We start from the raw sequence: 27,524 nt of genomic DNA, 5'->3' as shown, positions 1-27,524 counted from the left end.
AATAGCTTGTGACAGTGACCTGTGCATTCCTCAAATGAGTTAAGATGGTGATTTTATTCCAGGGAAAGCAAAATAGTGAGATACTGTTGGACAGTAATTTTAACATCTCTGTTATAAATTTGGATCTTAGCAACCAGTTCAGGGATTAAGGAGAATAATACTGGAATGTGACTGTGCATTGTTTATGAAAATGGAAAGAAACAAGTTTAGGTGGTTTGGAATCAACAGAGGATAATTATTACAAAACAACCCCAGTCTAGAATGCTGGACAGTGACTTTGTTTTGGGTTTGGCTTTTTTTTTAAAGCCAAAATTCCAAGCACTTGCTAAGAAGATCTACTGAAAAGCTTGAGTAAATCAGTTACTCACTTGAGCATTTTTTAACAATAAATGCCATCACTAAATCTATCAAAACAGGACAGCTGTTGAGGCTGAAGCATTTTGGTCATTCAGCCTGCAATTCCAGACTAAACACTGAGGCTATTTTTTTGCAGATTCTGGATCAGAATGCAACAATGGCCTCAGGGATACGACTCAGTAGAGCTTCTGATCTGAAACTGCACCGCAACTCTCACTGTACTTTGATTAGTTCGCGTACCTGTGATCAGGAATTTTCTCTGCTAAACCAAAGTCTCCCACTATTGCTGAGTATCCATTCTCATCGTGTTTTATCAAGCAGTTCTGGGGGTAAAAAAAACACACCAATAAAACACAACCCAAAAAACCCCAAACAAACAAAAAATAGAAGAGTTATTGTCCAGGCATGAAACTCATATAACATTACTTTTATTTATTTTTAATCTGGGACAATACTACAAGATATTGTTTGGAAGACACTCACCTATAGGAAGCTTTTGTCTGAAAGCAACCACCCTTTTCCTCTACCCTTCCCCCCCTCACAATCACATGTCTGTCAAACTTAAGATGCTGCAAACAGCCTTACACTTAGTTAATAATCCACTTAAAAACTTGCTGAGAAAGCAGGCAGCCACAGGCAGCATGTACTCAGCTAGGTCCTAGCAAAAAATAATATGATTTAGCTACCTCACTGCTCAAGTATGCAACACATGCTGTTCACTATGACACCTTGCATTTTCTCTTTACAATTTGCCTGTACCTGACCAGAATACAAAAGCAGAGCAAACTCTAAATGCCTTTGCATATTTTGCTGCATTAGCTACTGAAAAAGAACTTGCTGCTTTGCAGTAGATTTTCTTCAGAAAATACAAGCCATGACAAATTTATTTGTAGTTTTTAAGTCCCAAAATTCTTTATTCTTCAGTACCTCATAAAAGATGATTTAAAGGAAAAGCTGTCCATCTTTTCCTTTCAGATGTGCCCTCCAGCATCGGGAGGGAGGACAATTTAAGGACACATACAGATCATTCTGGTCTGGCAGCATCACATCACAAACATCAATCTATTTACAACTTTGCCCATTTCAGTACGACATCTTTTCCCTTCTCAACAAATGAATCGATAGCTGACTTCCCTTAGATTTTTTCCTTTCAGTAGTCGGATCAATGCAGAGAATTCATTCCCTTACCACATGCCTTGCTCTGCGTCCTCTGCAGGCAGTACAATAGCAGTGACAGGCAGCAAAACCACTGCTGATTCCAACAGAGCGGTACCCTGCATTAATTAGCTAAACAGCAGGAAACACTTTCTAACTTTATTGTGCTTGGATGTACAAAAGCCCCTCACTGACCCCAGAGCATTAGCTTGTCTGTATAATGCAACCACCGAGAAAAGCGAGTCCCTTGTCTAAAAGATCAAGTTCAGGTCATCACTGTTTACATTATTCAGAGATGGTGGCAGCTCTGGCCACGATGTGAGTTTTCTTCTTGCCAATTAAAAGGTTAAACAAAGCCACTCCTGCGATCATGTAAAGAAAGCTCATGCCAGCCTTTTGAAACATATGCCAGGCTCCTGAGATGCAAAGTTTCATTTGTGCAGCACGACTCAAGTATAGTCAGTACAGTTAGTTTGGTGATTCATAAACATGTACATCAAGTTATATCAACTATGCTTGCCTAAAGAGCAACAAAGCTTCTCAATCACGGGCTTGTTATCTTTTATCAAAGAGCACATTCATTCAGCTTGCCTCTGTTTAAAAATTTGGCCACTCAAAGTGGACCTAAAATTCAGAAGGATCATTTTTTTTCTGGAAAAAAAAAATCTTAAATGATTCAGACAAGTGGAATTTTATTGTGCACTACATGGAAACGAGTTTGTGAAAACACCAAAGATTCTGCAGTCTACAAGAATGCTGATACTACTTTATGCAGCTGAATGCCAGTTATTTTCTGCCATGGAGTTCTCAGCAAGGAATGAGGATTCGCAGTTTGACATTTTAGAAAAAACCCACACCTCTATGATTCAAAGACCTAGTTCTAAAAATCTGCTTTCCTTCTTTCATTGCTTTTGACTGCTTACATTGTTCATTCCGGGCAGCAAGAATGCAGCAGTTGATTTTACCTCCTGTTTTTTCTGCGGATTAGAGCTACTCTACAACAACCCCCAGTGTCCAAAATGTCAGAGGAACATTTAAATCCACACTAAGAATTATTTTCAATATCACTGAAAATCTGTAGAAATACTATAGCAGATCTTAAGGCCAAGAAAAATGTACAGGGCTGCTCTGATACCAAAGAGAGGCTTAAGTGCAGCAACATCCTGACAGCAAATTTCCCTTCAGTTTCTTACCAGTATAGAGTCACATCTCATTAGACAGCAACACACCAACAACTGAATATGAACATTCTTACTCCTGACTCAAGCCCCAGGCAGTCTCAGCTCTCAGGTGCAGCACTGAACTATTATACAAGTAGATTACTCCTTGTATCAGAATATCAGAAATTTAACCAACAGTGCATCCAAGCAGTGCTGCCTGACAGCTCTGAGCTCCTAGCCAGATGAGCAGGGGCTGCCTGCAGTGAAGCTAGACTGTCTTTCAGTGCAGGTCTTTCAAGAAACCAGAGTGGACACCCCACCACTGTTGGGTCCAGAGATTCTGCAGGAGAGGCCAGTACACCATTACAAGGCAATCAGAAAAAAACTAGGGCAACATTTCTGCTCTGAAAGGCTGATCCATTGTTTTGCTGTGGTGGGTTGCCCGACATTAAATAACATAAAGAAGGAAGCTGAACTTTTCTCTTTTGTCTGCAGATGAAAGTGCTGAGTGTGAATTTAAATTCATTGGCATTCCAGTACAAGAGCAACTTTTTTATTCACGCTTAAACCAACCACGGGCAGGTGACAAGCACTAGACAGAAACCACTAGTGTCACTGCAAAGGCTCACTGCAGCGAAACTGAACTGATTTAATTTAAGTGATATACATTTTCACATGGGATGGAAGGATGGAAGCCTATTCCTTCTGAAATCAGTAGTAAAAGCTTCCTATGGATACTAGTGTGGTCAGATGTCACCTCTGAAGTCTGTACTGGTCACTCAGGACAAAGTATTACAGATAGCAATGCTTCACTCTGTCCTGAGATTCTCCAAGTGTTCAAGGCCAATCCCCAGCATCACCATACTCCTTCTCCACCCTACCCTCCCTACTAAAGCTGTTACACAAGACTACACCAAATTCACAGCATGGATAGTTTAAATAATAGATTTAAGATGCAATTCATAAAAAGCTGACTTAACACAGTCCACAGTAACAGGCAATTCACATGTACTCCATGAAAGAGATTTCAAAACATCCACATTCTACTGCCAAGATAAATCAGGATCAAGACAGGGACAAAGCTTCATAAGAGACTTGAAAGCTATTTTCAACCTTTTAGTTTAAGCTAGAAGTGATATGTTAGTAGAAGTACAATAGAACATACTGTGCTACTTCTTTTGACAAAATGATACTTCTCATCTTCTACAATAGAGAAGAAGCTGTGTACCAATTTGGTATGAGTAAGTTTCATTAATGGACTCTGGCACAGAGACACAAGAGTTCAAAGCCCTCTCTAGTGCAAAGATTCTTTCAAGAATTTCCTAGGAGATGAAATGCCAAACATCTTTGCAACACAGGTTTTAAGAGAAGGCAAAAATTGTGGCCGACCACTGCACTATTTGTACAAGCAAGGCAATTTGTATAAGCAATTATTGCAGGGCAGTAAAACCTAACTGTCTTCCCAAGCTTTCCCTTTGGACTTCTACAGACAGGCATGTGCTTTCCTTTGGCAGATGATATGGTCAAAGAGGGTAGTAATTGACTTCAAGCTGGGTTCTCAAGAGCTTTACACCCCAAAATGGGGACCTCAACAGTCCCTCCTCAAGCAGTCTCTTAATAGAAAGGAGCTCTCTACATGAACCCTAAAGAGTTAACAGAGCTGTTTATGCAGAGACAGATGTGAAAGAACATAGAGACCCCTTTGTGTGTTACAGGAGCTTAACATCTGCTTTTCACAGCATAATCCTAAGACAAATGCAATATTCTACTCTCCCTTTCAAAAAAAATAAACAAACCAAAAAAAGACAACAAACCCACAAAACTAAAACTAAAAATAGACTCAAGAGTTTCAGCTAAAAATAAGTTGCTCAGAAGATGAAACCTCATTGTTTTATTTTACAATATGACATACAAGCTAAACTCTTCAAAGATTTTATTGCACTCTAGAAAATACAGGAAGGAAACTGCAGTGTCTTTTGCAAACCTCTGCTGACTGTTACTGAATTAAAATACTTAAAGGCCACTCGAGATGTATCAGCTGTTTTTAAAGTGCTATCCCCTAGGAGAAACACCACTGACAATGAAATACACAACAGGGAATTTACAATACTACAGATACCCTTTTGAAACTACAGCCACTATGTTCAAGTACCCACTAAAGCTTATTTCTAATAATAATTGCAATACTAATCACCAATCACATCTATTTTTTTCAGTGCAAACCCTACCCTACAGCACAAAATATCCAGGCAAATTCTTACTCTAGCACAAAGAGGACCTTACAGCTGTGGCAGCAAGTGTGAGACCAGTCAAACAAAGGTTTTGTTCATTGCTTGGGTTTTATTTTGTTTTATTTTGCCTTAAAAAAGCAAGCAGCATACAAGGTACCAAGTAAGAGTATGTCACTTTCAAGTCCAAAGGCAGTGAATTTAAGTTACATCAGATAATCCATAGTAATTGCTTACATGCATGATTCTGTCCTCCTGAAAGGAGGGTGACCCCTTACACATCTACTGCAAAGTCAAAGCAGATGTTGGCAGGAATACACACATTTATGCATGTGTGTTTACATATTTATATGCCTAGAGATAAGAATTTGCCATAGATCTTATCACAGAATCACAGAAACATTCCGCTTGGAAAAGACCCTCAGGATCATCAAGTTCAACATCATCCCTACTCTACAAAGTTCAGCCTTAAGCCATATCCTCAAGTACCACATCCAGAGGACTTTTAGACACATCCAGGGTTGGTGAGGGTTTTAGACACATCAGGGTGGCTCAACCACCTCCCTGAGCAGCCCATTCCAATGCCTGACCACTCTTTCTGGGAAAAAATGTTGCCTAATGTCCAGTCTAAACCTACCCAGTCACAGCTTGAGGCCATTCCCTCTTGTTCTATCACTATCCACCTGTGAGAAGAGACCATCAGCAGCCTCTCCACTACGTCCTTTCAGGTAGCTGTAGACAGCTATCATCAATGGCACTCACAATGTTCCCTAGAATTGCTCACAACCTGCTATTGCTTAGAAGACCTTGTTTTCAATTGTACCTAATTCTGCAAAACTAAACAGCCTTTGTTAGGGAGTCTGTCTGTTTTTACTCAAGAGCTTGGGCAGTAGGGTTTTGGGGTGAAGGATGTTCAGCTAAGGTAGCTTAGCTGCTTTGGAGAACAACATAGAATACATATTACAAGAACATTTTGATTTAATAAACATTTAAAACATCCTTAAAAAGATTAGCCTAACAGATTTGGCAGGTTCCTAACATGAAATATGATGAGACCTCTGTGTAAGGCACATCTTTTGCTACCTCTGCAAAAGTAGACTGGGACAAGATATATGCTGAGTAAGGAACTTGAAAGAGTGAATGATGAAGTGATGAACTAGGAGTCCAGACTATGGGCTGGCAGGGACCAAAAGCAGTGTCTTGAGATACGCTTTTGAGACAGGGGAAAAATACCAAAGACTATTAAGGGGACATAAGGACTGTAGATGTAGTGACCAGGTGGTGATGGTGAAGAAACAAAGCTAAAGCAGAGAAACAGAACAGGGGGAGAGCTACCAATGGCTCAACATACTAAAGACCAGAATGCAGAAAAACAGCTTGGATAAAGCATCAATTAGAAGCAACATGAAGATGTCAACTGCAGTCAGCCAGACAAGGGCTAGATAGGTCCAGAGGTTGGACACCAGAAAGTGTGATCTTTTGTTATTTCATTCTGTTAAGCCTTGCATCTCTATAAAAATGGACATTACTGTCTGTTCTCTTCCCTTTTTCCTCCCTCTGTTCCTGGGAGGACACATGGAGCTTTATCTTGGGTTTGTGGGGGTGTGAGGCCTGGCAAGGCCTTGGCAATGCTCCTAACTGGGGCCAGGAGCAGCCTGGCTTGCCCTAGAGCTGGCAAGCAGAATTTACAGCTGCATCACTTGGGTATGGGGGTAAAGGGCTGTGGCAGGGGGGCACTGGAGGCCCGAGATTTTGGCCTGGTTTTGGAAAGAGGTGGACAATAAAGCTTTGGCCTAAGGAGGTTCTTGGAGAACCATGGCTGAAGTAGACTATGGATGTTGTGTATTTTATATGCTGTTGTAATGTTGCATGCAGTTATGAATAGTACTTCCGTTTAAACTTCTAATTCTCTCCAACCCCGTGTGGAGCACTTCCTTTACTCCCCTTGGAAGGCGTAAAGAGCATCTGTCTTCATTCCATAAACCCAAGAAAATAATGACTGCTCTTGGAAAAATGGATAGAGTCCCAGATGTTTGCTTCTTACTACAAATAAATTTCTGATCTCTCTTGTTTTCTTTCTCCTTCTGCTCCACAGCAAAACCACACAATATTAGTGTGTGGTATTAGTATTAGTGACAGAGCAGCAGGCACCTCCTGCCACGAATCTCAAGGTTCCAGCCCTGCAAATGCACAGTATAATAGCATTGTTTTTTCCAGTTTTAAGTAGGTAGGAACAACACACTATGTTGAAAAATGAATGCTGCACAAAAGATGGATGGAAGGAAGGTAAAACTTCCTGTAAGAACTTTCATTCTTCCTCCTACACACTAAGACAAAGTTCTTAATTATCCAAACACGGTTTTCCACCTGGCACTGTTGTTTTTAGTAAGTGCAATGGATTCACACTGGTACAGTGAATTGGGGCAGTACATAACACTCCTGGACTACTATTTTCAGGACTCTAGATACTCTTGCCACAGAAACAGTAGGGTGAAAGAAAGGCTGGGAAGAGATGAAAGCTGGAAGTTAAGGTCTTCTGTGTTGTGATTAAGACTACTACAACATTGCTTGAGGACCTGGATTCTGGCCTTCCTCAACATCACAGGCAGACTGTGACAAAGAAGCAAGTCTAACAAGATCTGTCAGAGACTGGTGCTAATCTTGTGCTTTCTCTGCCTCCAGTGGTTAAACCAGTGCTGTAACACTTCCAACCGCCTCTGATGTCAGTGAACACACTGTCTTGAACTGAAAATGTGTAAATCACCAAATACTTCAAAGTCCTAAAACATTTTCCCAATATTCACTGATATTCTTGCTTCTAAAGTCTTCTGATAAGACTGAGTTCATTAATCTCCCTCATCTCAGAGATACTGTAAGAATAAATTCACTGATATTACGGCAGTCACTGGTGTTAAGCTGCCAAGGAAATCAGCAGTGCTTCCAGAGCAGGGTTTGAATGCAATGCAAGTACAGTGTAAACAATGTGTTGAAGGAACTCTGTGTCATAGCAAGATATTTGTTTTGAGGGGTAGGATACAAAAGGATTTGTTTATATTCTTTTTGCAGACTGGACACTTTTTCCTTGTGCCTTCCAAACAGTGTTATTTTAATTGTAGGTAACAGAGGAGACATTGCAAAACAAGGCAGGTTAAGAGTAACTACCACTGGCTCCTGCTGAAACACTTCCATTATTTCACATTATGATTTCAATAGCTGCATTTTCTATAGCTAAGACTTTCAGAGCTAGAGCTCATAACCAGACCTCCTTAAAAAATCACTGAAAACCAAAGAAAATCCTCATGATTCCAGGATGAAAATCTTCCTTGTGCATGTTACAGTGAGCTCTAAGTAAAGAAATATTATGAGAGTTTTCAGTGGTATAGGAATACATCAAAGAGGCTGGTTGTCACAACTCATCTATGACTTAGTATCTGTACAAATCTCTTTATGACCAGTCAAAAATGAGGACATCACATTTATTGACTTAAGAAATGTACAAGTCTCTGCCCATACATCCGCTGTGTGCAGGCTATTAGGCTATTGCAGTTGATCAGGGCAAATTAGCCTGATCAGCTACAGCAGCCCAAGCCCAAGGACTGAACTGCTCCTGACATGGGTAAGTACTGGCTGCCTGGGCAACACACTCTCTTCTAAGAACCACTGCCTCTCCCTTTGACAGAAGGGCAGCAGGAAAGCCAGTGGTGGGATGTCAGGGCTGACATGCCCTGTGGGCTGCCGCATCGACTATAATGACCTACATCTACCCTTCTCCACTGTTTTTCCCTCTGGCATTCTGCAGTATCAATGCTGTTCTGGTACTCTCCACGTGGTGCAATTAGGAAGAGAGATCACCCTGCTGCATTCTAAGTGTCAAAAACATTTACTTTTCAATCCTAGATTAACAGCAGACAGGAACTTTTTCTTCCTTAAGTATTTATGCATGTACTACACAGACATATAATGCTACTGTCAGATCAAGACAGCTCTGCTGCCACACCTGACAAACTGATCTTTATGTATTTATGTCACCTGCTTCAGGAAGCTACAGGAATTAGAGGTTTGCCAGACACAGAAGAACAAATGCAGAAGTATGGGTCTAAACGAATGCCAAATAAATTTTAATAGTAAAATTCATATTACAGGGATAATTTGCAAGGAGCTAATGTGTTAAATGTAATAGGTAAAGCATGGAGACACTGATGTACACAGTCTCAGTTTCATTCTATTCATACTTCAGTTAATGCCAGCAAGGCCTCTCTCCCATCCTGCAAACTCAGGGTCTGTTCTGACTTTTGCAAATGTTGAAATCTTTGCCTTTGCCTTCAATTAATTACTAAAACATTCAAATCTGTTACTGAAGTTCACTGAAGAAAAGAATGACAAGATAGAACAGTATAGAATCTGCCCTTGTTCAAACTAGACAAAAAGGTCTGTGCTATGAAAAGAGCCCATTACAGCTTCCTTCAGCTTGTTCACACACAGACTATTTACTAGTACAAATAACAACCATTCATCCCACCACCAGTACAAATGTGGTAAATACAAAGCATATCCCTCAAGCAGCAGTGAAAAGCCACAGTCTGAGAGCTAAACAATTTGGTAACAGGGTTTATCTTTTTTTTTTTTTGCTTTGGAACAAAATGACTTCTTTAAAACATTTCCCCAGAGAGTCATTTGCACAAGAGATTTGATTTTAAAGCATATTTCATTAATAATAAACTAATAAAATTCACAAGTACCTGGGCATTTAAGGCCCTTGTTGAACAGAACAAGCAAGTGACTACACCACATAAAAAATAGTTTAAAATAAACAAATGAGAATCCAATCAACCTCACGTCCCCAGAATACAGTTGCTGACTTCAACTTTCATCTTGACAGCTTTCAATGTGACCCACAGAGATACTGTACCTTTAGTGTTAAGAACTATCCACATAACTGCCAGCAAGTTCTTAGGTTTGGTTCACTGTTTTTAAATAACCCTTACTACTTCCTGTGGTCACCCATGAGTTTGCTGCTGCAGTGAAGTCATGGACTCCTCCCAGTATTTTCTGAACAATTAACACTCAGCAGTAGATAACACTGAAGCATTGGTAGGGCAGTGGACAATGGCATACAATTATGCAAAGCTTTGAACAAAGGCATTCAGAGAGTTCTCAGGAAATGGATTTTCATATGACTAACCATCATGCCATGTGTTACGGTAAATGCTGCAGGCAGAGTTCTCCTTAGTTTGATTCCTTGCAGCAATTCTACTTCCCCACTCTTAAATGTACTAAAACACATCCTGAACTGCAAAGAAGGGAGGATGCCAAGTTATCTTTTGAGCTACTTCCTTGCATTTCTTATCCATGCACTCCAAGGTGACTGAAATGAAACTCATGGTCAAAGTGACTTTGAGAGAGGGCATTTTGCATCAATTTTATACTCTCCCTTGCAGAATTCAGCACCTTTCACTTGAAAGGACATGCAAGAAAGTATTTTATCACTCCACTGAAATACTTCTTCCACTTATCTCAAACTATTTCCCCCTGCTTTGGATAAATGCACGTTCTTTATCTGTTTAATACGGCACTGAGGCAGCTTTAAAAGAACTAAGCTGAATGGAGAGCTAGTAGTCGTTCACACTTGCAAATACCCTGTGCTGTGGGTTTATTTTTAAAAGCTGTTTCTAATGTTAAAAAGAAAAAAAATCCTTTTAGGCTGAGATAACATTCTCCTGGATGCTTTTGACTGAAGTGACATTATGAAGTCTTCCCAAGAAGAGTTTTGGAGTACTTCCATGCTGAAAACTCCCACTGAGCTTAAACTATCTCATTAGTTCTAGACAACAGGACAGGCAGGACAGCAAAGCCCTCAGTACAGGCTGCAACGAATGGCAAGACCCAGTGTGACTATTTAGGCAATTTGTTCACAGAGCTTAGCGCTTCTATGTCAGTATTTCTAGCTGAGCTTGAATTATCTAGCTACATACAAGCTGTCATCAAAGCAGCTACAAACAAAAAAGAGAGAGAGAGACTTTTATGTGCATTGAAAACTCTGCCACTCTGGAGAAAACGCTGAAATTTGAAAATTCAGGTATTTGAAACTGAAATTCAGGTAAACTGCTTTGATCTTACTGACTTCAGAAATGAAAGAAATGTAAACCAGGATTGAGGACAACACTCAATGTTGAATTAGTAATTAAAGGTCACCCTTCCTAGATAAGATTTCTGAAATACATGGGGAAACAAAACCAACAAGATTTTAAAGGGTGTTTGCAATAATCTCCTCAGTTTGGATTCTTTACACGATTGACCTGTTCCAAACGTTAGATTATTATGCTTAATTATCCAGGGATTTAAATGCTTTACTGAACTGTAATTCAGAATTAAAAAAAAAAAACCCAACCAAAAACCAAACCCTCTGCAGCTGCTTTCTGAGAAATCCTAATCTGAGCATATTAAAAGAATGACCTTCCTTCAGGGTGTTTATTTCCTTCAGTTCCCACACAAACTACCAACAATTTCTGAGGAATGTTTGAATCCTATGAACTGTATTTCAATTTCTTTCTCAAAATGTCTTGGATCAAACCATATATAACAGGAGTTCTCTGATGGAAGGAGAACAAAGAACCACTTATGATATCTTAATTTAAAAGTTCACTTGATTTTATAACAGGTACCTTGGATGTAAGATCACGGTGGAAAATGCCTTTATAGTGAAGATAGCTGATCCCCATCGCAATGTCATATGCCAGTTTCACCCTCACAGTCCAGGGAAGATGCTGGTTACTGTCTAATAGCTGTTCCAGGTTACCACAGTTGATGTACTGAAAAGACAAAGCAACAGTTGTAATTAATTATTTAGTTTCATATATTGCCAGGAATGATGGATTTTACATTACACAGATGTCCTCACTTCAAATACACATTACCTTCTTTTTGTTTTTTAAGGGCTAGGCAGGCACAAATTTTGCAGATCAAGAGAGGCTGAGAATGCCTCCCCTTACCACCTGTACCACTGCATTTAGGTTAAAGATAAGTTCAAGGATAAAGAGCTGGTTCTCAGACAGAATAAGCCAGCAAAGAGTGGGTTAAGTGTTCCAGTGTAGGTCATGGAGCCTGATCAAGATCCCAGATTTCAATTCCTTAAACTGAAGCAGCAGCAAAGGAAAATATTACAACATGCTCTAAGTTATATTTTTTCACTGTTCTATCTACAAGTGCAATCTGATTCCCACTGTGTTCAGTACTACTTCAACCTCATCAAATGGTACTCCTCATTAAAATGAACTTACATTAAAGTAAGATAAGTGCTACAGGAGAAACAAAGCAGCATCCAAATGATGATAAGTCACAACCTAGCAGGGTCAAGACATGGCAACTTCATTCACTGGGCTTATGCATTATGTAGAGACTCTTTGTACTACAACAGCAGCTATGCTATGTTTGAGTAACTTCTTGTTGCAATTCCAGCCCCAGTCCCCTCATTAACCACAAAAGGACTAGCTCACTGTGGAAGAAAAACCTGGCAGCAGTGCAGTGGCTTCTCTGAAGAATATCCATGCAAAGCAGACAGGATGATTTGCTTCAAAGCCTACTCCAAGCATGTAACAGTGCAGCAGACTGCACTGACTTTGCTCCTTTGTGCCAGGCAGTTCTCTGACTCCATCTCAAGAGGCTTTGTATTTTCTGTGTCATTCATTCAGACAAAAACATGCCACCATTAACACATTAAACCAGAAAAATCATAATGTAGATCTTATTCTTTCAGAAACTTTGTACTGGGGCAGTTCAAGGCAAGGTTGGATGTGGCACTTGGTGCCATGGTCTAGCCTTGAGCTCTGTGGTAAAGGGTTGGACTTGATGATCTGTGAGGTCTCTTCCAACCTTGGTGATACTGTGATTTAGCCAGGCTTCTCAGTGTCTTGGAGCCTGAGATTCAAGGTGAATGACCCACACACCATACAGCACGAATATAGCTGATGTCCTTGAACTACACACACATAAAGCAGATTCTAACAGTAAAGTCCAAGAGTCATGGCTCACTTCCTGGACAGCCTGCGAAAAGCAGATTCCTCCTTACAGTCAGGCCTTGTCTTCTCAGCTCACCAGTCAATTTTGAAAGCCTTTTCCATCGTAAATACAAGTTTCACAAGTTAGTAAGGCTAAACTGTTAAGGCAAATGATGCAAAACCCATTTTAACCGTCACAGAGCTTACCAGGAGGGGACCTCACAAAATGGCATGGGGCTTCACTGCTCTCCTCAGCTAAACTGTGCTTCCCTTGGGAACCAGGTTCACCCCAGCTCACAGACAGTAGCACATTGCAGTGGCAGTCCAGGATCTGAACCCTCTTTCTCCCCGTGCTCTCTGGTAGCAGCTCTGTGGCTGCTGGACACATGCCACACGTGGACACAGAAGGCACAAAGTATCCTCACCCTCAGCATATGTTTTCGTTGTTTGAAGTCTGAAGCTTTGGTCTGATCAGTGGTATGCATGCCTTTTTGTCCTTGAGTAACAATCAAGGAAAGGGTAAGTACAAGAATCATTTTCTGTATGCTCATGATTTTTCAAAGAAGGACTGACTATTAGCTCCAGTCTGAGCCAGATTTTAGAGCTGATAGCAGCTAACTTCTCCTGTCACAAGCAGATAATCCCACAAAAGATGCCAGGGTCTAGGAAATGCTTGAGTATTTCCCAATTCAAGTTCTTGTAACTACCTGAAGATGCTGTTTTATATCTTTTTTTTCCAGAAGAAAGCAGGCAATGATATACAACAAAGGATTACAAAACAAGATACAGAAAACCAGAGTGCTTCCTTGTATTGACTCTTTGAGACAAAAAACAACTGTATTTTACAATTAGGCAAGGAAAGCTCTTGAACCCAAGAGACTAATCTGACATTTTAAAATCTGATGTCCTGTTCTTAAGCAGTGTAATTTTCCATCAAACTATTCTCTTTTGTGCTGAAATCAAGCTAATCTGATTACTTGGAAATCTATGCTTAGGGCTTATCATTTTGCAAAATAAAATGCCTGCTGAGCCCTCTCCAAAATCAAGGCAAACGAGACTTAACACACCAACGATAAAAATCAAATGTTTAGGACTGCTACAACCTAGGCACTGCAGCTGGCAGGGAAGGGAGTTGATCAGATGACTACACTGGAAACTAGTAATTGCAGGCTGAAGCAAGCCAGGGATCTAAAACAACCTGTCCCTTATGCTAGGAGTTCATGTGTCAGGAGAGTGGAGCAGCTCTGGAATAGGTCACTCAGAGGCTATGCCATCTCCCAACCTTGGAGATTTTCAAGACTCAACAAGATAGAGCTGCAGCCAACCTGACAATGTTGGAAACAATGCTGCTTTGAGCTTGTCTTTGATCTTTCTTTTCATTGCTTTTATTTGAACCCCTAAGGGAGCTAGATGACCTTTGAAAGCACTCCATAAAAAAAACCAAAACCCCAAACAAACCACAAAACAACACTGTCCAATGTAATTTGATTTTTTTTGGCAAGTCAAAAGCTGCCAGCTAAGCTTATGGAAAAGCACTGAACAAGATTTCCACATTAACTTCACCTGTATCTCCAAGCCTCCTTGGAAGAGTGCAAGCAGCACTTCTCACCCACTCGTGTTCAAATCGCAACAGTATTGACCAACTTAGAACAGAGGGCACTACAGCACCTAGACTCAATAGCCCAGTTAAAAAGTGATACTTGTAGAATCATGGAATGGTTTAGGTTGGAAGGGACCTCAAAGATCTAGTTCCAATCATCCACCATAGGCAGAGACACCTCGACTAGAACAGGTTGCTCAAAGCCTCATCCAACCTAGCCCTGAACACTTCCAGGAAGGGAGCAGCCACAACCTCCCTGGGCAGTTCATTTCAGTGTTTCACCACCGTCCCTGTAAAGAACTTCTTTCTTCCTAACATCTAGTTTAAATCTCCCCTCTACCAGTTGAAACCCATTACTCCTCATCCTGTCATTAAAAGACCTTGCAAACAGTCCCTCCCCAGCCTTCCTGTAGGCCTCCTTCAGATACTGGAAGGCCACTCCAAGGTCTCCTCTTCTTTTCTCTGGGCTGAAGCGCCCAAACTCTCGTAGCTTGTCCTCACAGCAGAGCTGCTCCAGCCCTCTGAGCATCTTCGTGGCCTCCTCTGGACTCACTCCAGCAGCTCAATGGCCTTCTTGTATTGGGGGCTCCAGAAGAGCACACAGTACTCTAGGTGGGGTCTCACAAGAGCAGAGAAAAGGGGAAGAATCACCTCCTTTGCCCTGCTGGCCACACTTCCCTTGATGAATTATCTTGCTGAATTATCTCAAACCATTTCACCTTTCTGACTGGGCAAGAACAGACTGTCCATATAGCACTACCATACCTGAGCTCACTGTCAAGAGAATAGGAGGCATAAGGGAATCCTTGTGGACTTTCCAATCTGATTAGGGTTAAACTGTGCCATACCATGACAGCAACTGTCCTAGAAATGCTAAAAAGGCAAAACAAGCAAGCCATAAGAATATTGACATACCTACTGAAATGTGACAATATCTAGCTACTATTTTAAGCATGTTTGTGCTTTCCTTTTCAATAGAGCAGCCTACTGATTTGATCCATTGCTGCCACAGCAATTAAGTGCATCAGATATATCTATATCTATGCATCTATTCCATCAGCATCCTTCCAGTCAAACTGGCTTGCACTGCAAGAACTGGATTCTAGCATGGCCTGGGTGAAAACTGAGCTCAAAAGCAAGAATCAAACCTACCTATAGCATACATGTAAAACCCACTAGGCCTCCTGTCCAAAATGCAACCTTTCAAGTGCTCAGACCTCATTTACTAGAGGTGTAAGTTCTGACTAATTTCTAGCATATTTCTATGAAGCACATCAGACTGATTACCAGTTATGGAATCAGAATGCATTGGGTTGGAAGGGACCTTTAAAGGTCATCTAATTCAACCACTCTGCAGTAAGCAGGGACATCTTTAACTGAATCATGTTGCTCAAGCCTGACCTTGAATGTCTTCAGGGATGGGGCCTCCACTACCTCCCTGGGCAACCTGTTCCCGTGCTGAGGCTGGAATATCTCCATAGTAAAGAACTTCTTCCTAATATCCAGTCTAAATCTACCCTTCTCCACTTTAAAACCACTGCCTCTCACCCTAGTGCTATAGGGCCTTGTAAACAGTCCCTCTCCAGCTTTCCAGTAGGTCACTTTCAGGTGTTGAAAGACTGCAATAAATCTTATCAGAACCTTCTCTTCTCCAGCTTAAACAATCCCAACTATCTCAGCCTGTCTTTGTAGGAGAGGTGCTCCAGCCCTCTGATCATTTCTGCGGCCCTACTGAACAACTGAACTAAGATTTTCCTATAGGTATCTTTAAGACTCTAGTCATCTCAGATTATAGCTGGCCAGCAGTTAATATCTGCATGCAGACTTCTGAACTGTCCCTCAGGCAAGCAGCACAGAGTTCAGTGCTCCCTCAGTGTCACATAAGTAATCTAATTTTTCCAGTCATTCAGGCTGGTAATGCAAACAGCCAGACTGAAGGCCTTTTCTTTTCCAGAGCTCTTCAACCTTACCTTTTCAGAACAAACAAAAAATCATGTACATTATTTCCTAATTGTCAGTGCAACTGAAAGAAACATACTACTTGTTTTTAATCTCTTACTAGCACAAACCTGTTCTGTGTGGTAAGAGTATCCTAAAGGTTAGTAAGTGCACCTCTCCCAAAGAGAATACTGGGTTTTATTTTGTCCCTGAAACATTTCAGTGCTGGTACAGTAAGGCTACAGTGAACACATAATCTCAAAGCGTTATTCTACTACAACAACAACCATTGCATAAGTGTACAAGCAACTGGAGCAGAGATCTGATCAGGTTATGACAATGAAAATGAAAGACACTGCACTTCATACAGAGACCTCAGTGCTGAATGGAGCAGTGTTCAGACCTTTTCAAACTCAGTATCATCAAGTTGCAGTGAAACAGCTACCCATTATTCCCACTGCTAGTTTTTTGCCATGTAACATGACACTCACATAGTTTACCTGGTTGCCAGAGTTAGAAAGTAACTACTTTAGGTTGTTTATTTTTTCATCTACTACAATTCAACACCACAGACTAAATACTGGTTTAAAAGACCCCATTTTATTTCATAAAAATATTATTTTCCCCCAAAAAATCCTTGGCAAGAACTCACACTTTCATTGCTAGAACAGAAGCTCAGCAAAACCACATTGCTTACGTGTCTCCCAATAAAGAGGGCAGTAGCTTCTTTGAAGGACAACTTACCCAGAAGCTCATTCAAGCATAGGTGCTTTCTGGATCAAAGCACCTTGAAGAGGCTCCTGATGTTATAGCTTAATGCTACAAAATGCAAAGGCAGCAGTATACAACCCTGCTCCCACACAAGGGTCCAGGCAAAGGGAAGTATGCTACTTTAACCCAAGTAGAGCATGACAAGACTGCTTCCTTGCAAGACACTTGTACTCACATTATCAGACTCAAGCATATGATTTAAGAGATAGAATGAAGTTCAGCATATAGTTGTATTTACATAGAGCATTACATGCTTAATTTCAAGAGGCTAAACTGAATTCTAGCTATCATATTTTAGCCTTCAAATAAAAAAAAAAAGTTTAAACATACCAATAGGAGAACTGGAAGCTTGTAAAGAAAAGGCTTATCATGCTCATGATTTCAGTAGTTACTGCTTTAAAACTGTGACTCCAAACATTGCCAAGTTTCAGGGTGAAGACTAAAGGAATCACAAAGGTTTTTCAAAGCTATTTTGAAAATCTGTGGTGGCTTGCCATATAGGTCTATATAGATAATCTACCAGATATTGCACAGGAAAGCCAGAAAAAAAGCTGCCCTGTTATTTACCTAGCTTTAAATGTCACTGCTTACCATCTAAAAAAGCAACAAATAACCACAGGATACCCCTATATGGTAGCCCAATTGTTTCCAAAGCAACACATTAAGCGGTTAAGAAAGTAGGTGTGGAGAAAACATATAAAATGACAGACCAAATGAGGTAAAAAACGAGTAAGAGCTCTGAGGACTCAGAACATTTCAAAACAAGCACTGTGCTAGCAATGAATGAATACTGGACAAGTCCAATGATGAAGCAGGCAGAGAAGCAGGAGGAAGGAGAGACTAAAATTGTGGCTGTAACACCTTTAGTGTGGAGAAATAAGAGAGATGGCAGAGCAAAAGCCAGGCTTTAGAGCTGGACTCTAAACAGAGACCTAGAGATCAAAATAACAATATGGCAGACATCAGCCAAATACATTGCAGCAGTGCCAGAAGACAGAGCTTGCATATTTGTATCGTTTCTAATGCTGGAAACAAAGTAACTTTGAAATCTAATAAAAGAAACTCGAAGTATTTTCACTCAGCTTTCTGCAGAAGTGACAAAACCAAAGTCTTAAGCCACTCTTTCCAAGGAAGGCACAACCCAGTCTTTGGTTGTTATGCATTTAACAGTCATCTGTCACGCTCAGCACTCTAAGTGACTACTTTGAAGGCTCCTGGCTGCAAGACAAGAAGTTAATGTACCCTTCTGCCACAACTGGCATAATTAGCTACAGTGGGAGGACTGGAAATTTCCTCATTTCCCCCAACTGTTTTCATCAGACTGAACTGTGCATAACTGGCAAAGACAGGCAGTACCAGTATGTTCAAAACTACAATATGAGATACATGGTGATACACACCGAGACTGATTACCAAGTTAAACTGAATTGGGTTTGAAGTTCATAGGCCTCTATCATAGAATTAAAAAAAGAAGTTTAAAAAATGTATAAACTCACCTCAACCAAGTAACTCTATTAAATATCTAACACGATGATTGCAACTAAACAAACATGAAGCCAGAACAAGTTTAGCGTTTAATTTGGGTTCTGAGAGTATATTTTTGGAGAGCAGGTGAATTCAATGCTGCCAGGGAGCAAACCACAAGCAGAGAGTGTGTCCGGAAATGCAGGTGAAGCAAGCCCTTTTCCAAATAACTCAGAGAAACCAGAGAGGCTCAAGTGGCAAGGAAAACCAACCCGACTGAAAGGACAGAAGAAAAGCCAGAAGTCTTTATTCTAAAAGCTCCTTTACTCTTCTGCTCCTCAGTTGTTGAAAATGGAAAGAAAAGAAGTCTGTAAGCTGAAGTCAGCTTCTCTTCTGCTTTTCAACCAATACAAACAATTCAGTTTTTAGGTTTTTTTTAAGATTTATTTTTATTAGAAAGTGTTAACTAATACAGGATTAGTATCACGTTGCTTTAAAAGTGTCAACTATTCATAGAGGAGAAGACAAGCTTTCTCGTGCAAGGGCCATAACCTAGTTACTCATCATAGCTCAGGATCAAAAGCCAAGAAACACCATAGATCTACCTCTGTTTCTTCTTCATGTCAGTTGTGGCATTGACTGATTCATTGGCTCCTCCTTCTAAAAAGGCATGTGCAGGCATGACTTATTTTATAAGGGCAAGCAAGAATCAACACGCATCAACTCAGGAAGGAGCTCTAATGAAAACCATTTGCTGCATTCCAAACATTTAAGTGTTGGCATAGAAAAGAATACAGCAAGATTTATCTTCCTTTAATTCTCTAAATCCAACAACTCTTACGGTCAGCATGCTGAATTTATCCCTTTCCTATCATTCCATCCATCAAAATTTAATGCTCACTTGGTTGCCTGCTAATAGAAACAGATTACTGTAAGTAAGGCTTCAACTACAGGCACATAGCAACAATGCACTATTGCAACCCATACGTACTTCAGGAAATAAGCTTACTTTGTTGGAACCGGAAAACACTCCCAGTATATCTATACAACCTGACCTTGATAACCATTTTCCTGTAATTATATTAGTAGGAAAAACAGAAAGCAAAGAGGGCCTGACAAAAAAAAAAAAGCATTTATAATCTGAAGTCACAATTATTTAGATTCTAAATAGAGCCTGTGCAGATAAGAATCTGGGATAGAGCAAGCTAGCAGTGGCATAAATTATCGCACAGGCACAGAAGATTAAGTACCTAGTTGCCGACACAGGCAAGGGAAACAGCATCTCGACAATAACACTTCTGTTAAGAGCAGAAGGCTCTATCCATAATGACAGCACTTTGAACATGCTATACTCTCAGTTCTTCCTAGAAGCAAGCTGTAGCCCATGACAAGGCGCCTTCTATTTAAATAAGGTCTTTCTCACCTTCCCCACAAAGATCCCAGCAGTAGCAGCCCACAGATTAGATGCCTGTGAGACTGCAGATAAATAACCCGTTTGCTTCAGTTTTTGAAGTTCGTGAAATAGCTACAAAGATCTACTGAGTACTAAAGTTAACAGCACACAAACACCTCTTATAGTACAAACTGTATTGAAATTCTTCACAACTAATACCAGCTTTGAGCTGTTTCAAAGTACTTTTCCAAGCCTCAGCACTCTGGCTGTGCTGCATGTCCATTTACATTTGAGTGTGCTCAAGAACATGATTAGCAATTATAGAATGCACCAAGATCCCTATGAACAGTGATGTGTGAGAGCAAACATTACAGAAATGTTCTTGTCCACCTCAGTTTCTGAATGGTTTGGATGGATGATGGGTGAAATGAAGTGAAATTACAAAACATTTGTTAATTCAAGAGTATATTTCCTGGGGTCCAAGGGGAAAGGGAATAGAGGAAAGCACTACAAGCAAACTGATTTTACTGCAAAGTGTGTAATAAAAGAAATCCCAGACAAAAAGTATCTATTTGGACAGCATCTCTAACCAAGACATATTGCCATGATATCAGAAAGTATTAACAAGAGAACTGCAGAGGCTGAAAATAGTTTTCCCTTTTGTTTGAGACTGATAAATGGTCCAGTAGGCTCGCAATGAGTGTCAAAACACTGGCGTTAAAAATCCCTCCCCAAAACACATCCTCACCATCTGCATGTGTGCCAGATATACAGGGAAGGAAGAAAAGGAATGCAACAATGCACCTTACTGTTTGCAGTTAAACATTTATCTGCCTATCTTACTTTCTTCTATCCTTGAGACATTCTGAGAAGGAGGAAGAGGTTACCCACCAGCACACCTTCCTCAGAACACAGTGTATTTAGACGTATCTATCTCAATTAAAATAACACACTAAAATGGTTCTCAGTGAACTATTAAGGCTCTGAAGTGATGAAACAATCACCCTCCTATGAGAGGGGAAAAAAATACTAAATCCAACTTACAGCCTGTGCAGCCAATGCAGAAAGAGGAGGTTTAAGCACAAGCTCTTAAGCTCATACACAGGCATTAAGGAAAAAAGACTAGTATTCAAAAGCTTGCGGATCCAGAAGTTCTCACTGAAATAACTGGTTGCTCATCACTTCTGATCTAGCACCTGTGTGCATAAATATAGCCTGTGTGCCTTAAATTAGACTCCTGTTTTCAAAATCTTGGCTTCTGTCTTTACGTGAGAATTTCCTTAGTGGCTCTGATTATAGTACTTTCATGTGAACTTTCTTCTCTGTGAGAATCCACCCTTCTCTCATCACCTAACCACATACTGCAAATGCATCTAGCAGCTTCCCTGTGTCTTCAGCACAATGCTATACTTACACAACTTTCATTGCTTGTCTGCTTTTGGTAAGAAGAAACATTTTCTCTATAGAGTTGTCCCCAGTGTGTTTAATTTAGCTGGCCACCACTGATCTACAGTAGGTTTTTCCTTTAACCAATCTGCCTGCCAGCAGTTCTCTCCTGAGAAGTGTGCCTGTGAGGCCAACTTGCATCCTCCACAGGCCAACAATTTTGTCAGCCTTCCACTTCCCACAACAGAGGTTTTTACTGCAGCTGAGAATCGATTTTACCTTTCTGTAAACCAAGGATCCACTTGAAACCCCCAAACCATCACATTCTCATACTGCACATGAACATGGTAAGAAATTACTCCTTAAAACTATGCATTTGGAGGGAATTGGTAAAGTTGTATCAGGCATTCAACCACGGAAAAACACACATCAAGTGTCGTGACCACATACAGCAGCAATTAACTTCCTATGAAACTGAAGCTATACCACAGCCTCTGCACTCTGTGGGGCTAACTTGGTATAAACAACCCCAAAACTGAGTTTAGAAGGAAATAATCCTGTTTTGTGTTTTTCTGGAAACTAAAGGTCTTTGATCACTGCAATCAGACAAGACAGACAGCTTTCATTCATGAAAAAAAAAAGTCAGTAGATGTAGGAAAAAAAAGTCTGAAATAGCACCTAACTTAAATAAAGCCCTTCACTTGCTCTCTGAGAACTTGACTAGGTATTTAAGTACTCAAAACTGCTCAAGCTACAAATCAGACTTAGCTGAAGCTCCTGTAGAGGCTGGTATAATTTTTGCTGGAAAAAGAAGAAAGGGTCAAGCACACTATACATGCCACAACATCAGGCTGTGAGAGTATGAACTGGAGATGGAATTACAGCCTTAACACTAAATTTCCTGCCTCCTGTCACTGAAAGCCAGGCCCCCTTGTGTGATTTTAAATGGATTTTTTTGGTATGTGCAGCACATCAAACTGTGTTTGGGACCAAAGTATTTTTTCCTTTCAACTAATTCATAAAAATATTTGGTTCCCAAGGAAAATAATATAAACAAAGTAAAGAATATCTACTTTGTCTTAACTTCTGTGAAATAACTTTATTGTCTTAGACACATTGCTTTTTTTGTTACAAAATAATTCATGAGGCCTTGAAATTACAGCATAAGGTTTCAAGTGTGACATTCTCCAAATACCAACACTAGGTCCCTTTTCTACAGGCTTTTAAAACTCCACTTATTTTGAACAGTCTACTTTACTTACTACATGCATCACGTTTAATTTTGCGTCCACTGTTGCATCAAATGAGTCAGATTTATTGCTACTTTTAAACAGCCTAACTTGTATCTGAAATATAAGATACAGTGATGAGTACTGGAGTCAGCAGCTCTTCAGCTGTTGGGATAACAAATCACCTAGGCTCAACACAAGTGCCTACAGCATTATTTCAACAGATAATCAGGTGTCTTAGGCTGATAAAACAGCATGGTGGTGTTCCCATCTTTCTAACCCTCACTCAGCCTTCACTAGAGTTGATAATCTAGATTAAATGAATGTAATTCCAGTAATGAATGGAAATGGGATTTTATTTTTCCCCCTTTCTCATGCACTCTTCCAAAAAAAAAAAAAGGAAAAAAGTTAGGGCAGACATCCCCTCCCCCAAACCAATACAGCTGGTTGGTCTAGCACTCTCCAGTCAATACTGCATCAGGAGATGGTTGCTTCTAGAGCTACTCACTCTTTTTTACCAAGTTCAAAGGCACATGAATGAGTCTCCTCAACCCTGCAAGCTGGAAAGTGTCAGATATATCAAATCTTTCATATGTGGATATCTCAAGTGGGAGAAACGCCATACCCCTCTACAGACAATGAAACCATGGAGAGAAAAGGAAGAGGAAATAATATGATGCCTTGTGTATCACAGAGAAAAGATAAGGCAGAGTTGGGCATCAAGCATCGATCTATATTTGCTGAGAATGCACTCACCCACTTTTTTATAAATTAAAGTGAGAACTTAAGTGAACTGCTACAGCAAAACTGAAACTGTCAGTCCATATGTCGTGAAGAGTGCAAAACTAAGACCAAATATGGCTCAAGTGTTGACAAGTATTTTAAAAAATCTATTACAATCAGGAGATGAAGGGAAGTGTTTGCAATAAAACAAGCCCATTAAAAACATTAATAAATGCATTTCAAAATGGTCAAAGGTGTACTAGGAATAATTTTGACAGCTGAACTGGAACAAGAAAAAGCACATGGTCTACATGTCAGCCTGGACAAAGCCACTAAAACAGCACACACACATACATGTAGCTAATACTCAAATTTAAAGATATCTCCTTTTTTAATATCAGAGTAATTTAAATGAGAGCTAAAAAGGATCACAGAATCATAGAATCAACGAGGTTGGAAGAGACCTCCAAGATCATCCAGTCCAACCTATCACCCAGACCTATCCAGTCAACTAGACCATGGCACTAAGTGCCTTATCCAGTCTTTTCTTGAAGACCTCCAGGGACGGTGCCTCCACCACCTCCCTGGGCAGCCCATTCCAATGGGAAATCACTCTCTCTGTGAAGAACTTCCTCCTAACATCCAGCCTAGACCTACCCCGGCACAACTTCAGATTGTGTCCCCTTAATACAAGAAATCTGAAGCACATCCCAAGGCTTACTGCTTCGAAGATTCAGGATCCATAACATATTTCTAGAGACTTGGTTTGCAGTGATATAAACATATTCATCTTGGAATATAAACAGAAGCTTCCTAAATTTTTGGCTCTAAGAAAAGTTACTATTACCTGCATCTGTTTCTTTTCAGCAAGATAGCTGCTGTATGTGACAATGAAGGTGATGCTCTCAGTTCTTCCTAACTTAGCCTTCTGTTCCATGAGCAGTGACATATAAAGCACAGGCAACTGACTTGTCTTCCTGTACATGTTCTGTTGGTTGGGCTTTTTAATCCAAAGACTGAGCCAATATTCATGTGCCACTAAGCAGGCATGCAGTAACAGACATTTTTGCATCTTGTAGGTTTACCTTAACTCCACAGATCTGTGTGTTTTAAAGTATCACAGTATCACAGTATCATTAGGGTTGGAAGAGACCTCACAGATCATCAAGTCCAACCCTTCACCACAGAGCTCAAGGCTAGACCATGGCACCAAGTGCCACGTCCAACCTTGCCTTGAACTGCCCCAGGGACGGCAACTCCACCACCTCCCCAGGCAGCCCATTCCAGTATCCAATGACTCTCTCAGTGAAGAACTTTCTCCTCACCTCAAGCCTAAATCTCCCCTGGCGCAGCCTGAGGCTGTGTCCTCTCGTTCTGGCGCTGGCCACCTGAGAGAAGAGAGCAACCTCCTCCTGGCCACAACCACCCTTCAGGTAGTTGTAGACAGCAAAAAGGTCACCCCTGAGCCTCCTCTTCTCCAGGCCAAACAATCCCAGCTCCCTCAGCCTCTCCTCATAGGGCTTGTGCTCAAGGCCTCTCACCAGCCTCGTCGCCCTTCTCTGGACACGCTCAAGCATCTCAATGTCCCTCCTAAACTGGGGGGCCCAGAACTGGACACAGTACTCAAGGTGTGGGGGCAGAATGACCTCCCTGCTCCTGCTGACCACACCATTCCTGATGCAGGCCAGTATGCCACTGGCTCTCTTGGCCACCTGGGCACACTGCTGGCTCATGTTAAGGCAGGTATCAATCAGCACCCCTAGATCCCTCTCTGTTTGGCTGCTCTCCAGCCACTCCGACCCCAGCTTGTATCTCTGCATGGGGTTGTTGTGTATCTAGCAGATGAGCAACACTTTCTAACAGGATGAAGTTGAGAGCCTCTTCTTTTATTTTTCTACTTGATGCCACCTTTAACACAACTTTCATCTTCTCTTTGGTTGCCTCCAACCTCAGGCTAATGAACTTAGCACTGCACCTATCCTCCTCTTTCGAGCCATCTCATCCGGGAACTAAATCAGCCCTGGTAAACATAATACCTAAACTGGGAACAACTCCTCTGCCACATAGAATATTTGCTGCATGACTGATAATAGGAACTACAGTTCTGAAGACATTAAGTTCTCTAGGGCTGACAGGCAAGCCTACTGTGATCACCAAAGCAGAGTTAAATATTTGCAGTGCTACACAAGCAAAACTCAAGTTATTCAAACAATATGAATCACACTGGTGGAATAACAGCAAGGATTAGCAAGTGTTACAAGAGATGGGGGGAGGAGGGAGCAGGAAGGAATGGTGTTCTAGAGCTTTTTAAAACTCTCCACAGTGTGCAGTTGCCATCTGGAAGGCAATGTATGCCTACTATTTTTACTGTAAAGGTTCAGAAGAGGAGTCCTAAGTGATGTCTGCCTGGCTTTGTCCATTTCAGAGTCAAAGGCTCTCCACAGAAAGGTGCCTAAGAATTGAAGGGAGGAAAAAAAAGAAAGAAGCAAAACTATACCTTTGTGAAGGCATACTCTGCTTGTGAGAGCTGGTATCAGAAGGGCATTCTCACTTGTAGAATTAACATTTAATTTCTTGTAAAAGGATAATTCAGTGTAATCATAACAATACTGAGATTTTTAAGCTTTTGTTGTTTTTTTCTTCCTTATCTGTGCAATCTCTGCAAGTAAAACACACACACAAAAAAACCCCAAAAAACCAAAACACAAAAAAAACCCAAAACAAATCTAAAAAAGGAAGGTTTCCAAAAGACAGAATTTCCACTAACTGCATTTATAGCTTACTTAAAATTACTGCTGTTGGGAGGAAACACTGAGAAGAAGAAAAAAATCAGTTATGACAGAGGAACTTATTAGGAATACAAACCCTCTCTCCTCAAAAGCCACAGGCTCTTTCATTAAGATGAGCTTTAGGAGTACAAAAGGGATACCCTGCAACAAATTAAAAAGAAAAAAAAGTCTCTTCCAAACCACTACACAACAGCATTCTTGTCTCAAAACAATGGATTACAGCTGATGATAAAACTAGTGGTGTCAAATTCAGTAAGCTATTTTACTGTACAACACATCAAAATTTTCCAACAGCAATTATCTTGCCCAAGATAAAAATTAACATGTCTGGAAGGATGTCTGTAGTAAAAATTTCATGGGGGTTGTGACACAGCTATATATAAAAAACAAACTGAAAATGTGCACAAGTTCAAAGAATTCTGTGTATTCTCTTAAAGTGAAAGCAGCAGTCAAGATTTTCACAGCACTTTTTGCCACATACATCTGTACTAAGCTCTGTTGTGCCCACAATACACTGCCAGCCTGTGCTACTGCAGACACCACTATGCTTAAACTTCGAGGCACTTCCATGCACCCCTGCACACAGCACCTGTAAGTTGCAGTATCTGAAGCAGCTGACAAGGAGAATACACAAGAGGGATACAGTGGAGGAGCCAGATGCATGGAAAGGTTGGCTCAGTCATTACAGTTATCCCTTTATTGTTCCTATAACATGTATAGAACAGCTTAAAACCAAGGCTGCCCAGATGTACTCTTAGACTCATGAGACATCCAATACCACACCAGATACTTAGGATGGAATCAGGACTGACTAGGTAGTGACCAGCAAAAAGAAAGACCAAAAGACTGCAGAAGAGACATGGCAGGCAGCAGATCAAACATCTGGCTCAAACAATACTCTCCACTCCTTCGTCACTGATTCTGTGTTCCTATTACACTGCCAGGGCCTTGCTCCCTGCCTGAGAAAGCTCCAATGCATGTCAGATCCTGCAAGGGGCTTCAGATTGTGGCAGCCAAGCCTTTGTGAACTTTTTTAATATCCAGTATAAATTAACTGCCGTAGCACTTCTGTTGTAACAATTAGCTATTGTTTGTGATGCACTGCAATTTCAAGATATCCCAGTCCACACATAACAGCTCTCTCTTCCTCATCTATACACAGTTGCCAGGGTTTAAATTTCCTACAAGGAATACCAAGCTGTCTGACTCATTCTGTGCATATATATACATCTAATTATAATGAGATTTCAGCCTGACCTCTCTCTTAGAAATTCAGATAAACCTGTTTAACAGAGTCCAGCAAGTAATTTAATATCCACAATATAGTGCAAGTGGCT

The 27,524-nt window shown here is 40.7% G+C and overlaps 1 protein-coding gene across 2 annotated transcripts in view; it reads right to left on the bottom strand.

Annotated features, from left to right (window-relative positions):
• Positions 1-27,524, bottom strand: part of TESK2 (testis associated actin remodelling kinase 2) — a 79,076-nt gene that overhangs the window by 11,998 nt on the left and 39,554 nt on the right. For both annotated transcript variants that reach the window (XM_064147673.1, XM_064147674.1), the window contains exons 5-6: positions 11,563-11,709; positions 598-680 (exon numbers count right to left, since the gene is read on the bottom strand). In XM_064147673.1, coding sequence (XP_064003743.1) covers positions 598-680; positions 11,563-11,709 — 230 coding nt within the window. The remainder of the gene's footprint in view (positions 1-597; positions 681-11,562; positions 11,710-27,524) is intronic.

The sequence above is a fragment of the Pogoniulus pusillus genome, chromosome 8 (genome assembly GCF_015220805.1).
Source record: "Pogoniulus pusillus isolate bPogPus1 chromosome 8, bPogPus1.pri, whole genome shotgun sequence".
NCBI lineage: Eukaryota > Metazoa > Chordata > Aves > Piciformes > Lybiidae > Pogoniulus > Pogoniulus pusillus.
Note: the sequence above shows the minus strand (reverse complement) of the source record. Positions and strands in the feature narration are given on the sequence as shown.